Raw genomic sequence first — 15,773 nt, forward strand, 5'->3', positions numbered from 1 at the left:
ATTCTAACCCACACAGCTCATATTCTCCAGTTGATTATATATTCATACCCAATAGTTCAATTCACCTTGTAACGGACAGCAAAATAGGCCCTGTTGTTCTGTCTGATCACGCTCCAGCCTATATGAAAAATGAAATAAGGCATTCCAATATCTAACAGCAAGACTTGGAGGTTTCACTCTTCTTTACTTACTAACATGGCATTTTGTGATTATATGCGTCAACATATTCAGTATTTTTGGGAGGATAATAAACACTCTCCCGTGTCATCAGCTACCTTATGGGACGCAGCTAAAGCTACAATCAGAGGTGATATTATTTCCTATTCTTCTTCAATAAAAAAGATTCAGAATCAAGAACAATTAGATCTGGAGACAGAAGTTATTCATTTGGAAAGATTACATAAATCTTCTCCTGCCCAGTCAAATTGGCTATGATTATGCCAGGCGAGAGCTAAGCTTAATTTGAACCACACAAATCACATTAAAAAAGTACTCAGTTATTCAAAACAGAAGTTTTAAGAATTTGGCAACAAATCAAGTCGGCTTCTTGCACACCAGTTAAAGAAAGAACAGAATGAAAGCTATTAAATCTTTAAAAAATTCAGATGCTTCCATTTCATATGATCCTTCAGTTATAAACAGTTCTTTTCAAAGCTATTATCAGTCTCTTTATAAATCAGAGAATACTGCATCAGAGATAGATATTTTGTCTTTTTTTAATAAACTACCTCTTCCTGCCATATCAGAGGGTGATAGGGCTGATTTAAATGCTATGTTCTCTCCTGAAGAGGTCTTCCAAGCATTGCAAGCCATGCCTTCTAATAAATCCCCTGGTCCTGATGGCTTTCCACCTGAGTTTTTAAAAACTTTTTGGCCTGAACTTCATCCAATGTTACTACCTGTTTTTCATGATTTGCTTGAACATGGTTCAGTGCCTGAAACTTGGAAAATGGCAACAAGCTTAGCTTAATTCTGAAAAAGGGGAAAGACCCTCAGGACTGCGCATCTTACAGACCAATAAGTTTGTTAAACACTGATTGCAAAATGTTAGCTAAGCCTATGACTGTGTGGAGTGCGCTTTTCTTTTCGCCACACTTGAAAAATTTAATTTAGGACCAAATTTTATTAATTTGGTTAAACTTTTATATTCTGACCCTCAAGCCACAGTTCAAACCAATGGACAGATTTCACAGAGTATACATATTAAAAGAGGCACAAGACAAGGATGCCCGCTCTCACCTTTAATATTTGCTTTGGTGATCGAACCACTGGCCGAGTTGATTAGAACAGATGTCAGTATTTCAGGTATTAAAATGGGAGATGAGGAACATAGAATTTCTCTTTACGCAGACGATGTTTTATTATTTATTTCTAATTCTGTCCAACCACTTCCTGAAATATTGGATGATGTTGCTCAATATAGTAGATATCTAGGATACAAAATTAACCTTTCAAAATCCATGGCATTACCATTTAATGTCCCTGTTCGTTCATCTGCATCTTCAGATTCTTTTCTAGGGGACAGTTTCCCATTTCACTTGGCTATCGATGGTTTTAATTATTTGGGCATTCTTCTAACACCAGATCTTAAGAATCTCTTTTCCAAAAATTATTTGCCCCTTGTGAATAAAATTAAGATTGATTTGGATGTTTGGTGCTCTCTCCCAATATCTTTCTTTGGCAGGATAAATGTCTTGAGAATGAATGTTCTCCCTCGTCTTCTATATTTATTTCAGTCTCTCCCTTGTTATATATCCAGTTTATTTTTTAAAGACTTAAATAGTAATTTTTCATTTGGAATAATAAATAACCCACACTTAAATGAGCTAATTTAATGAAATCTAAAGAGAAAGGGGGTGCTGGTGTACCAAACATGCAATTATATTACTGGTCAGCTCAGATTAAACACATCCTCAGCTGGTGTGCCAATAGAACTGACTCATTATGGGTTAATATGGAGTCCATGACATGCTTCGCTCTTTCACTTCACCTCTTACCATTTGTTCATAATGTGGACAAATTGAAAAATATTTCTGGTTCGTTTGTTGTATCTAACACCCTGCTGACTTGGCAAGATGTTATTTCAATTATTATTAAGAATTATTTAAAAATACCTACAAACCGGATTCCAAAAAAGTTGGGACACTAAACAAATTGTGAATAAAAACTGAATGCAATGATGTGGAGATGGCAAATGTCAATATTTTATTCGTAATACAACATAGATGACAGATCAAAAGTTTAATCTGAGTAAATGTAAAATTTTTAAAGGGAAAATATGTTGATTCAAAATTTCATAGCATCAACAAATCCCAAAAAATTTGGGACAAGGCCATTTTTTACCACTGTGTGGCATCCCCCCTTCTTCTTACAACATTCAACAGACGTCTGGGGACAGAGGAGACCAGTTTCTCAAGTTTAGAAATAGGAGTGCTCTCCCATTCATGTCATATACAGGTCTCTAACTCTAACAACACTACACCCAACTGAGTGTCATTGGAGTGTACCATGTGGTCATATTAGTATAGTGAATGACCCAACAGGGCGCATAAGAAGCATCCTCACTGTCGCTCAAATAAGTTAACAAGAAAGTTTTATATAGTTAGCCAACGGTAAACACCATTTCGTTGAATGTAGACCCCTGTGTTTTGACATCTCACTAGAGATTCACTCACCCATCGACTCTTTGCATATTAATGAAAAATAAAAACTGTTTCCTTTTCTGTATTATTTCATGTGGCGGAAAAAGACTTCCATAAAAGAGAGAGGAAGAAAGCTGTAAACAGACAAAATTCTCGGAAAATCCTTCACTCGACTTTGTGTTCACAGGTATATGGCTTTATCATCTAAATATCTGTGGTTTGAGCCTAAGTTTGCTGAAAAATCTGCTGTGGTGTGGTAAACCACAAGTGCCTGTTAGCACCAACTGTGCTTCTAAACAGTGTACACCGTCTTATTTCGCTTATTTTAGAAATTTTCTGTCCCTTCAGCACCAGATGAAGCTGAAATTTGCTCTCAGAAATGGATTTTTATCGTCAACACGTGTGTCGGTGTGTGTTGTCATTGGCAGTGAGTATTTAGCAAATTTTTGATGGGTGCAACCCACATATTCAGTGCTACTGCTCATCCCACAAATGCATGTTCCTTACAAATGTGGCACCATTTAAAAGGGTATTTAACAACTTTCCAATGGTATAAGATATATTGCTACATTGTTACAACAAAGTAATAATCTACCAAACACAAATTTCCTTAAGTTAATTCCACATCCACTGTATGTTTTTACTAGGACTAAGACAAATGGTTGTATGTAAAATTGTTACAATTGTACACAAAATGTGTAAACACGTTACCTGCAGGAAGCAAATTTAAATAAGATCTTACATATTTTAGACCACAGATTGGTTAGTGAGGGGGCAGTGTGCTGTCAGGTGTCAAATCAATCAAAAATCAAAAGTTTGGAAAGTCCACACAACAAGAAGTGGAACTGTTTGTACAAGTTAGTACCATCTCACTGATGTACCAACTCCTGTCACACGAACCTCACATCTATTAAATATTTTTCATTACAGATTATGATGCAGTAGAAGTGAAAAATATACCTACAGAGTGTATGTTATTTTTTAAAACAATTTTTTTTCATCAGTTTATCAGTTTTATGTCATTGTTTGTAAGGTTTAAAGTATCCAGACACCTTTTCTTAGTAATTAATTCCTGTACCCTAAAGGCCACCCACTGTGAACATACACATTCAGTTGCACAAACATATGTTTATGAGCAGGACTGTGCTTAGTCAAAAATATCTCAACACAATAACCACAAATCCTTACATTAGATACAATCACAATTTATTAACCCATATTGGCAATGTTGTACATGGTTAAGATGCTGAAAGACACACTTGAGGCAAAATCAAATCATATCAAATTTATTTGTATAGCACTTTTTACAACTGGTGTCGTCACATAGCAGCTTCAGAGAATTCCAGTAAGACAAATATTTGACATGAAATGTAAAAATCCCCAGGTGAGCAAGCCAGTGGCGACAGTGGCAAGGAAAAACTCCCTCGGCTGAGGAAGAAACCTTGGGAGGAACCAAGGCTCACAAGGGGTGACCTATCCTCCTCTGGTCAATCTACTGGTAATAATACTCTGAATAATCTGTAAAGAGAACACACACACACACCCCACATCAGTACAGGAGACGGAATGTAACACTTACATTTAGAGTGCCAAGTGTTCTTGATATGCCATGAGATTTAAGCCTCAAGATTCTCTGACCATGTAACACACAGTGGGCAATCCCATGAACTATGAAGAACACTTAGCCAACAATGAAACGTCAAGTCATTTCTCTTTTCATCACCTCAACTGCCATGTGTCCAGTAACCCATCTGGCAAACTTCTCTGGGCATTCTGCTCCACTGGCTCCTATTGGCGGGAGACGATGGCTGGAGGCCTCCATCTTGAATTCTCCACTAGAAAAGGAGCAAAGTAGTGTCATTGAAATACACCTCAGATGTTCTATATTTGATAGAAATAGGTGATGGAGCGATTATATTTATGGTCTTGATTCCAGATGAAGAACCAGCTGCAGAGAAGTTTTCTTGACCAGCTTTCCTGTTGACCCCTTTGACATAGGCAAGCCTGAGAAATTTGGTTTGTGGTAGTCCAAGCACCTGAAATAAAAATAGAATAGAACCACTCTGCATTCAGAAGCTGGCTTTCTCTCAGTACGTATAGGTCACACCTCCGTCATGTTTCAGTCTCTTACAGTGTCTCTAATCTGAAAAACCTTTACAACTGAATTTACTGGAGCAATAAAGAAGCTTGAACAGCTTTAATAACAAATGCATGATAATTTTGATATAAGGTCATATTTAAATGTAACGTACAAAATTGTAACCAAAAACACATTTTTTATATAGAATTCAGAAGAGGTTTCCTCACCATTTGCTAGCTCTCCAGTTTGCGTGCTGGAAACCAGTTTGATGTGTTTATGAAGCCTCAGTGTCTGTAAATGAGTGAAAAAACAAACGGTCTCAGTCTGGAATGCTTGTCTTTCTCTTTTCTCTGCTCATGGCAGAGGCACCTGGAGTATTTTTAGACAATGGAGAGAACTCCATACATTGAAAAGCATGAATAAAATGAGGATATTGCTCTATTTCTGCTCCATTGAGATGAATATTTATTTATTTTACTGGTGGTGACTCCATAAACAGAAATTTGTTTGTTGAAAACTTAAGTTAACTTTAGCAAAAAGAATTTTAGTGAGAAACAGCATGGTTTTTAAAGAATAAGAATATGTCAATACTCTTGTATCCAGACAAGGGAATTTTTTTGAGTGTATGAACAAATGTACTCACAATTCCAGCATTTAAGGGAGGCTAATTCAACATTGCTCGCAGGATTCGCTAGAATCAGAGTCGCCTGTTGTGCCACCCTGAATCCATGGATGTCGCAAAGCTTCCTCTGGGGTAAGTCTCATCATGGGGTCCCACCTTAAGGGGTCAAGTGATAACACATGCCTCATTAACCCAGACAGACAACAACAGATCCCTTTTTGAATAAAACTGTTCAGTGATCACTTACATCAAACAGCGTTTGATAAAGTCCACGAACGCTGCGTCGTCCGTGTTTAAAACAGCTGCCAGATCTACGGAGCTGGGCTTTCGGTTCTTGCCCTTGAGTGTGTAATTAAGGCTTTCGTCTACATCTGTGACAAAAAAAATAAAAATATACAAAACAGACCGCTCAATACCATATCCTTGCCTATTATCATGACACACTCTTATCCTTCCCACATGAAGTGCTCACCAAAGAACCGGTGTCTGCTGTAACCAGTCTGAAGAACGTAATAAGGTGGTAGGCCAATCACCTGAAATATACATTTAAAGAAAATAAACACACACACGTCACATAGAATATAATGTTATGTAAAATGTTAATGTGCTAAATAGTGTGCCGTATGATCATGAGGCTTATTGCCCATGAACTCGAACAATATTACCAGTTTCAACTAGCTCAGAGACCCCTGCGATATTGGGAAATGTGATGAGAATTCAAAACTGTTATTTATTATTACTACATATATAACTAGAAAAGCAAAGTGTGTCTTTACCTCAGCAATACGTTCAATCTGATCATTCTCATCAGCTCCGGGAAAAAGAGGGCGACCCGTATCGAGTTCAGCCAGGATGCAGCCCAAACTCCACATGTCAATAGCACAGGAGCTGGGCTGACCCAGCATTAACTCCGGAGGGCGATAAAACCGGGTTCCGATTCCTGTGCGCGCTAAAGAGCAAGATGTAGACGTAAAGATTAAAAGAGATATATTGGTCCCACATACATGTACAGGTACGCAAAATTTGTTTCACTCACGTCTGAAATCTTCATTGTAGCTGCATCCAAAGTCAACCACAGTGATGCCTAGGCCGTCTTGTGACTCCACAATGTTCCCCTTTACACAAAATAATGATGTGATCAGCTGTTTATTTATGAGATTATTTTTCCTGTTTACACTTTCCCTTTTATATAAGACAAGTCTCACTGCTGCGCATGGATTTTGATCATGTTTTTGTTTGTTGTGTGTTGTTGCTCAAATTAAAAATATCTACAGCAGCCTTCAGCAATACAAACTCTAAGTGTGCTTGCTCACTCGTGTGGAACAATTCTGTTGTTTTATATAATGTTGGAAAATTTCCATTTCCTTATTTTGATTTACAATGTGACTCTGCCAAGTTCTCTGAAAATATCACAACTAGGCATCGGGGCTGATAGGTTTAACAGTACAGAACACAACATGAGCCATTCTTAATCTATAAAATCTGGAACACCATATTTAAAATTGAGTTAAAATGATGATCCAACAGACTCCAACATCCTCAAATGGTTTTTAAACATCAGCGAATGTTGGCTGTGGTGGTACTCACAGGCTTAAGGTCACTGTGGACGATCTTCTTCTCCTTCAGAATGTTCAAGGATTTTAGCAGCATCTCAGCAAAGTGGCGCACCATTTCCTGGCTGAAGCCGTAAGGCCCTTCCCTCTTTATTTTCTCATCCAGGTTTGGCCTGAGCAGACAAAAAGGTGTAATATTAATTAAGGACCCTATGCTGCAAAAGGGGATACCTCGTCGAGTGGTTTCCAACACTCATCCTGGAGTTCCTCTGCTCTCTATGTTTTGATGTTTTTTTGCTGATTAATTATCATCATTAGTCTGCTAATTAACAAGCCCTTTCTAAAACAGGGTGGATGTGTTTGCTCTCCAGGACGGGGAGCAATTAGAGTAGTATAAAGCTGTGCTCACACATATACACTCACCCCATGAGATCAAAGGTGAAGCATAGATGATTGCGGAAGTAGAAGAACTCCTCCATACGTATAACGTTGTAGGTACTGTCTATGTTCCTCCTCCGCAAATAATGTAGCATTCTTAGCTCCACCATTCCTTGTTTATGGTGACTAAACACAGGCAAAACAACACCCAGAAACCAGTTTAGAAAGTACCATGTGTAAGCTAGCAATATATACTGTATTAACTAATTAGCACCATACTGCAGTCATCAATTGTGAGAAGTCATAAAGGTTAAACATTATATGACCAAACATAATAACCTCGGATTGTTTCGAATGATTTTGATAGCCACCATCTTCTGGGTTTTGTGATCCCGACACTTGAAGACTTGGCCAAAGGTTCCTTGTCCAATGAAGCCCAAGACTTCATAGCGGTACGCTAAGTGGTCATGAATCACCTGAAAACATAACAACAACAAACGTGATCTCCTCTCCTTCATCTACTGAAATGACGGACGGTATTAAGCTTCTTCATGTAGAAATGAACTAGAACCCCACCTGTTTGTAGGCACCATGCTTATCATCATAGCCATGATTATGGGCCTTGCCAAAACAGCCATGAATCTTCTTGGCTTTCAGTCCCAGGTACCAAATCTCAGAGTACCCCAAAACCTCTTGCTGCTCAAACACAGTCAGCCTCTGCCCAAAGTTCTTTTGTACGTCTGAAAGACATACAAAAAATGGTAAATAAACCTTTTTGACTCCATTTCATTACCTAATAGGTGTAGTTGTGATGAGTCCATAGCTATTAAGAGTTTCCGAGACACTTTTTGTGACATTACAAGGATACAAATGGAAGAACATTTTCTATATGCAAGAAAGACCACAAGAAATCTCTTGCAGCCGAGGGAAAATGTACAGACTGGCTTTCCTATTCTGAGATCTTCTTAAATGTAGACTCTACATTTTTTTACCTTGTGGACACATGGGGAGCGGATAAGTCTCCAGATGCCTCTTGTGCTGCTGCATGAAGGATGAGCAATTGGAGGCACTGTTCTCTGAAGAGTTCCCCTGAACTGGCCTTGTCTCCTTATTGATAATATTCCACAGACAATGCACATGAATCAGATAAACGTGCCAGTGTTGGCCAATAAGAACACTACTGCATATATCTGCATATATTACACACATATTGTATGTATGTGTATCTTGTAACAGTCCCACTGTAAAGGAGATATGTCAACTTTAGTTCTGTTTGACAATCAATTATTTTAATTGTGATGGCTTCAGTGTCTGTAGAAAGCTGGGCGCCAGGCTACTTACAGGATTCAGACGTTTGTGTGTCGTCAAGCCGGAACTGGGCTGCCTTTTGTCATTGATATGAGGCAATTTACCCACTCCTTGGACCTTGGACTTAGCAAAGGCTGCAGGTTGAGGCTTCGGTTTTATTTGTGGAAGTTTGTGACATCCATTGTTCTACATAAAAAGAAAAGGCAAGTGAGTGCCCAAGGCATTACAGTCACATGTCTAGCCTGCTATTCCATCCACACTCACAATTACATTGTATACAAAGTATACCCATTTTAACTGTACAACACGGTACTTTAAATAAAATAAGCCTCATTCATGAAACCTTCATTAAAAAACACAAACAAACTGTACGAAAACTTTCCATCGTGCATTTTAATTATATTTATTAACATTTATTTAAAGTTCAGTCAAGTCACATGATACGTTCAGCATTTTCAGACATTATAATAATCCTGCCAGTCAAAAATTAGGGAACTCTGGTGGATGCGTGGTATGTGGTAAAGGGAATATTTACAGTGAGCTTTATCGCGTCATGAATCAACGGACGTCTTACCAGATTTCTTGTCGAGCCTGGTCCCAGTTGAGGCTTCTCAGCTTGAGGATTTTTCAGCTGAGGGAGTGCATCAAGCTTCCCAGCCTGTGGAGGTAGATAAACACATGACACACACTGTAAGTCACACACACTGAACTCAAATAAGGCAGCAATATTGTTGATGCTGCAAACATGCCAGTCAAGGACAGTGTTAACCAGAGTATCAGCTGTATACAAACAAGTGGACAGGTAAATGTGGCTATACACTGTGAAACAGAACACTGTGTATTACGAGGATAAATGTATTTAAATGTAGCCCAGTCTATGGAAAGTATCCCAGTTCAAGTCTGTCATCTCTGTTAATGGCATAGAGCCGTATTCGTTGTAGTTTGTGTCAGTCTCATTCAGCACTATTCCTGATATAAGTAGGAAACACCTGAGAGTTTTAAGAAATAATTCTGCCAGTGAAAGATTAGGGAACTCCTGGTGGGGGATAAAGGGAGTTCCTTGCAAGTGGATTTTACTATTGCATGTATGAACGGAAGTCTTACAAGTCTTCTGGGACAGCCTGGTTGAGCCTTCTCAGCTTCTGGTTTTTTAAGCTGAGGGAGGGCATCAGGCTTCACACCCTGTGAGGGCAAATAAACAGAGTAGTACAAGATGAGATAACTTAATAAATATAAACCCTCTGACGCACTCTACGACACACACACACACAAATCAATTAAGGCAGCAAAATTGGTTATCCTATGAACATGCCACTCAAGAACAACACTCAGTAGGGATTTAGCTATGTACAAACCAGTAGACAGGTAAATGTATCTATACACCGTGAAACTGAACACAGTGCACTCTTAATGAGTGGTAAAAGGAATGCTTTACAAATTAGCTTTACCACTGCATGAATTAACAGACTTTTTTCAGTCTTACCAGTTTAGCCTTCCCAGTTTGAGGTGTTTTAATCTGGGGAAGGGCAGGGAGTGCATCAAGCTTCCCAGCCTGTGGAGGTAGATAAACACATCACACACACTGTAAGTCACACACACTGAACTCAAATAAGGCAGCAATATTGTTGATGCCTCAAACATGCCAGTCAAGGACAATGTTAAGCAGAGTATCAGCTGTATACAAACCAGTGGAGGTAAATGTGGCTATACACTGTGAAACAGAACACTGTGTATTACGAGGATAAATGTATTTAAATGTAGCTCAGTCTAGAGAAAGTATCCCAGTTCAAGTCTGTTATCTCTGTTAATGGCATAGAGCCGTATTCGTTGTAGTTTGTGTCAGTCTCATTCAGTACAATTCCTGATTTAAGCAGGAAACACCTGAAAGTTTTAAGAAATAATTCTGCCAGTGAAAGATTAGGGAACTCCTGGTGGGGGGTAAAGGGAATTCCTTGCAAGTGTGTTTTACTCCTCCATGTGTTAACGGATGTCTTACCGGTTTTCTGGGATAGCCTGGTCCCATTTGAGGCTTCCTTGCTTCAGGCTTTTTAATCTGGGGTAGGGGATCAAGCTTACCACCCTGTGGGGGCAAATAAACATAGTTCAATACAAACTGAGATTACTGAAATAAAAATAAAAGCCTCTCTCTCTCACACACACACACACACACACAAATACACAGATAACAACAGGCAAATATATATCGTTATGTTTCCTCATTTCTAATATTGTCTTTGTACCATTTTAAATTAAAAATAGTGTTAAAATAATTTGCACATCACTGCACTCTTTATTTACACTTTTCACAGTGTTTCAACTTTTCTGGAAATGGGGTTGTGGTACCATTTATCTATTATACAGTAGTTTGGTGTTGTGTCAGTCTCATTCAGCACTATTCCTGATATAAACAGGAAACACCTAAAAGTTTTAAGAAATAATTCTGCCAGTGAAAGATTAGGGAACTCCTGGTGGGGGGTAAAGGGAGTTCCTTGCAAGTGGATTTTACTATTGCATGTATGAACGGAAGTCTTACAAGTCTTCTGGGACAGCCTGGTTGAGCCTTCTCAGCTTCTGGTTTTTTAAGCTGAGGGAGGGCATCAGGCTTCACACCCTGTGAGGGCAAATAAACAGAGTAGTACAAGATGAGATAACTTAATAAATATAAACCCTCTGACGCACTCTACGACACACACAAACACAAATCAATTAAGGCAGCAAAATTGGTTATCCTATAAACATGCCACTCAAGAACAACACTCAGTAGGGATTTAGCTGTGTACAAACCAGTAGACGGGTAAATGTGTCTATACACCGTGAAACTGAACACAGTGCACTCTTAATGAGTGGTAAAAGGAATTCTTTACAAATTAGCTTTACCACTGCATGAACTAACAGACTTTTATTTCGGTCTTACCAGTTTTCTGGGATTGCCTGGTACCAGTTTAGCCTTCCCAGTTTGAGGTGTTTTAATCTGGGGAAGGGCAGGGAGGGCATCAAGCTTCCCACCCTGTGGAGGTACATAAGCTGAGATCAGTAGCTGTGATTAATTAAATCATTATAAACTCACTCAACAACCAAAAACGAGTTAAACTATATTCATACATTTTTAGCTTATGGCTGTTTACACACAATTTAAAAAGGAACTTATTTCATAAAACAGAGACACACATTACAATTTATAATGTTAAACTTTTTACAATTAATACCACAATCATAAACAAAACTGGCCGCTACAACTCCTTCAATCCTGTCCGCCATTTTGCAGAGTAAACCTGGAGCGACCCAAGAACACTACAAAATGGCGGACACCTTAATTAGTAGACTAACTAGGGCTTAGGGTGCGAATTCAGACACACCCTATTTTTCTGTATTAATAGGAAACTGGCATGTGTCACATTATATTTTTACCCTAGTGAAACAGAAAGTCATAAATGACAGTAGAATAGTTCCTGATCACTCAAGCCACATTGAAAGGTACTTGAAGGAAACCCACACAGACACATGGAGAATAATAAGTTGTATTTATACAGTGCTTTTCGATTACCCAAGGTCTCTTTACACAGGGAGACATAAAAAAAAGCAATTAAATTACAATAAAAAATAATCACACACCAAATTCCTTTGTGGGAGTTGAGGGTGAAGCCCAGGGCCCAGAGACCATAGACCTTTGTATCAGCTGCAGCACTGCTCTGATGCCCCTTTTGTTTTATTAGACTACTTTTATTTCCAAAAGATGTTAAAATTCCTTATATTTACACAGGATTGTGATTTTTCTCATATTTTCTGAGTGACGATCAGAAATGATTCACTTGTAAGGTGCCTGACACTTGTTGAGCGGCTTTATCTCATATTTTTAAAATTAAAACAATGTACCAGTAACCCATTAATTTGAGGTGTTTAAAATTTTACCTCTGAGACAATTTTGTTTAATAACAAGTTTAGTGATCCTACCTTTGCAGGAAAAGTAGTTCTCTTCTGAGCCTTTTCCATTTCTCTTCTGGAGGTATTCATCCAGGTATTTTAAAGTATGTTGATATGTTTGTTTCACACCTATCTTTGTCAAGCAGTTAAACAGGTGTGTTACCGATGATCATTCTGAAGCTGAACGTTCAGCGACACCTCTTATAAAGAATGAGTTACGTTTGTGACATCAACTGTGATGTCACAGAGGCCGTTGTTTTGTGATGTCATTTAGCACTAGCGAAGAAAATACCAGAAAATTCCAGAAAATACCATCGCTGTGTCCATTTACACACGTGCATTGGATGTATACTAACTGTCAACGTGAAAGCAACACGTTATGTACAAATCAATTTTCATAAATAACACGAAACTGACGCTGAAATTGAACCTGCGCCGCAGTTCACAAAGATCGCCAGCAGACGGCGACAACACTACACAGTAAAAATACTGTTCAACTACACACTTATTATACTGTAATGTATATCTTATTAGAAGGGGTTCACAGTCATTATTTGTATGTAGCACGAGAAAAAAATGGGAAAAGAAAAACTGAAAAATGGCTTCCCAAATCACCAGGAGCCTTTGAATTTCCAGGAAAATCAAATCCCCTATTTCCTGTCTAGGATCAAACTGACCTCATAACTTTACCAGTTTTCCCAAACCTTTTCAGACTAGATTTGTTTCATCCAGGTCTCACAAAATGCATTTACTTTTATAATTTTTGTAATAATTCCAGTTGAATTCACGCTGTACTCTTCTGTAGCTGTAATCAAGGGAAGTTATTATGCCAATTACATATATAAAAAATGGCATGAAGAAATATAATATTGGCACATTATATACACATATATACATAATTTACATAAACAATTGTGTGGGTTTTTTGTATGTCTTTTATTTGGCATGCTGTGCAAAAAATGTAAATAAATACATAATGCATTGATGGGCAAATAATTTAAACGTTTATTCATTTGAAAACAATATAAAGGAAATATTTCATTTTATTATTATCATCATTATTATTATTATTATTATTAATTATACCCATTTTGAATTTGATGCAAGCAACGTTAAATTAGCATGGAGCAACAAATGAGTGTTAAAGTGGTGTAAAGCTGCAAAATTAACCATTTCCTTGACAGCAGGTCAGTGATATGACTGGATTTAAACCAGTGAATTTTCCCTGCTATTTGGAAGCATGCTGTAATGAGATCCCACAGGGTTCAATACAAGGTCCATTGCTCTTATGATTTTCCAAGCATTTGTCCTCCTGTTGTCACTTGCCTGATGTATGCAGATGCTAGTTATTTATGTGCATGCAAATGATAATGTCACGCCCTTGTCCTATCGTATCTGTTTTCCCTGCCATGTGCTCACTTAGCACATGGCTCTGTTTGTTATTGTTCATGTCTCCTCCCTAGTCCCGTCCTCTCGAAAGTGTCTCCTTTGTAGCCCTACCCTCTCGTTTTCAGTCCCAGGTGTTCATTGTCTATGCTTTTTGTGTGTATATATAGTCCCGTTGTTTCAGTGCTCCCTTGTCTGGTGTTGTGTGTAGATATATGTTTCTAGGTCCTTCTGTTTACGTGTCTACCCCAGTTCATGGCTTTTCTCTGTCTGTCCTAGTTTAGTGTTGTCTTTATTACCGTCTGTATTTATTACCCGTGTTTATTTTGATTCTGTCTTTGTTTAAATAATATTCCTTGCGTTTACGTCCATCTCCTCGTCCTCCCTGCGCAGCCGTGACAGATAAGCAGCAGGCTGCTCTGAAAATGTTTTATTTCTTGGTGTCTGATTCTAACGGGTTGAGCAAATAGATGTACAGTGTACTATTGTCACAGGTAATCCTCAAAAAACTACTAAAAATCAGTCTTATTCATTCTGTACAGTGGTGCAGCACTCCATTGTTTGCTTTTGTACATTCTTGCTGTAATTAATTTATTTTTTCATCCAGATATTTTTTGTTCTACTGCCCTTTGTTTGTTGTTGACTGATTTACCTGAAATTTACTGCATATTTATTTCAAACGAATACATTTAGATTTATTAATAAATTAATCAAGTAACAAAATAATTTCTGCATAACGTTATCTGTAATTTGTAGTGTTCCAACAAACGCTGTTGTCTCTGTTCTCGTGTCAATGAGGAAAACGGATATTTTCTGAAATGCTGATGGCACACACAGCTCCTATCTCCCTATATAGTGAGTTACAAAAGTCATAAAACTACAATGTATACATGCAGATATCACTAGATTTCAGAATCCCACATATGATTAACATCAAGGACGTTGTATTGGAAATTTGTATTATTATTATTAAGCTCTGGGTTCAGTAATTTCATGACTTGGGTAGTGCACTACATAGGGAGTATAGAGTGATTTGAGATTGAACCTTTGTGTTTTTCTCATGCTTTGTGGTGTTTTGATGTCTCCCTTTAAGAGGTACTATGGTCCCTGTGGTCGAAAATTATGACAGAAATAAGAAAACTGAGTCTCTGAGTCTGTATCAAATGAAAGAACAATTTATTTGGAGAGAATGTAATGCGTAGCACCTTTTCCTCTCTCTCTCTGACCGTTTCTCAACCAGTGTCTTTTATACCTACAATTCCCCCACCATCATTACCATGGCACCCTTTGAAGTTACCATTTGTTTGCTCTTTTTCCATATCAACCACATTCCGATGTATTCTGTTCTCAGTTTGGCTACAAGCCAAGTTACCATTTGTTCACTGTCTTTACATATCAATCACCTTTCCCGATGCACTTAGTGCTTCCCCCTCTACCCAGTTGGTTTCGGTTATTTCCTCTCTATGGCCCAGAGACAAAAGGAGTTGAACGGAAAGTATCGATATGCTGTTACTTGAAACACACGCACACACATAAGCCTCCTTATACCCAACGGCCTGGTAAACGAGGTGGTGGTACGGGGCTGTTGATTTCCAAACACATGGATACAACATATGGACTGATGATTCAAACTGATACCCAGTTTGAATCATCAGTCTCGTACAGCTCCTTCGAATACCATGCCATCCTGGTGACTGCTCCTGTAAAAATGTATGTGGTTTTTGTATATCGTCCCCCAGGGCAACTGGGCGATTTCCTAGAAGAGCTAGACACCCTGCTTTCTTCCATCCCTGAACATGACTGTCCCATGCTCATTCTCGGTGACATGAACATCCACCTAGACACTCCAGCCGCTGCTGATTTCTTCTCTCTGACCCACTACT

General features: G+C 38.3%; 1 protein-coding gene across 5 annotated transcripts; it reads right to left on the reverse strand.

Moving 5' to 3' along the window:
• Positions 1-3,748: 3,748 nt before the first annotated feature.
• LOC136668671 (dual specificity tyrosine-phosphorylation-regulated kinase 4-like) lies at positions 3,749-12,670 on the reverse strand. Of its 5 annotated transcripts, none has more exons than XM_066646334.1 (21): positions 12,535-12,670; positions 11,498-11,590; positions 11,117-11,194; positions 10,580-10,663; positions 10,067-10,135; positions 9,688-9,765; positions 9,158-9,241; positions 8,617-8,769; positions 8,268-8,382; positions 7,852-8,015; positions 7,615-7,751; positions 7,321-7,461; positions 6,932-7,070; positions 6,381-6,459; positions 6,121-6,293; positions 5,817-5,877; positions 5,592-5,715; positions 5,366-5,500; positions 4,950-5,013; positions 4,366-4,678; positions 3,749-4,160 (listed from the first exon to the last, which is right to left on the reverse strand). In XM_066646334.1, the coding sequence occupies exons 1-18, from the start codon at positions 12,592-12,594 to the stop codon at positions 5,392-5,394; spliced, it is 1,941 nt and encodes a 646-aa protein (XP_066502431.1). In that variant the 5' UTR covers positions 12,595-12,670; the 3' UTR covers positions 3,749-4,160; positions 4,366-4,678; positions 4,950-5,013; positions 5,366-5,391. The 5 variants fall into 5 exon arrangements, with proteins under 5 accessions (XP_066502431.1, XP_066502435.1, XP_066502432.1 ...); XM_066646338.1 differs by lacking the exon at positions 12,535-12,670 and adding an exon at positions 12,196-12,204 and having other exon boundaries at positions 3,750-4,160; XM_066646335.1 differs by lacking the exon at positions 12,535-12,670 and adding an exon at positions 11,781-11,839 and having other exon boundaries at positions 3,750-4,160.
• Between the last annotated feature and the right edge of the window lie 3,103 nt (positions 12,671-15,773).

The sequence above is a fragment of the Hoplias malabaricus genome, chromosome 15 (genome assembly GCF_029633855.1).
Source record: "Hoplias malabaricus isolate fHopMal1 chromosome 15, fHopMal1.hap1, whole genome shotgun sequence".
NCBI lineage: Eukaryota > Metazoa > Chordata > Actinopteri > Characiformes > Erythrinidae > Hoplias > Hoplias malabaricus.

Coding starts and splice junctions, on each gene's coding strand:
- LOC136668671 (XM_066646334.1), bottom strand. CDS start 12,594: ATGAATACCTCCAGAAGAGAAATGGAAAAGGCTCAGAAGAGAACTACT. Junction 10,136..10,579: donor CAGGCTATCCCAGAAAACCG/GTAAGACATCCG, acceptor CTACCTCCACAG/GCTGGGAAGCTTGATGCACT. Junction 7,462..7,614: donor ATCATTCGAAACAATCCGAG/GTTATTATGTTT, acceptor GCCTGTGTTTAG/TCACCATAAACAAGGAATGG.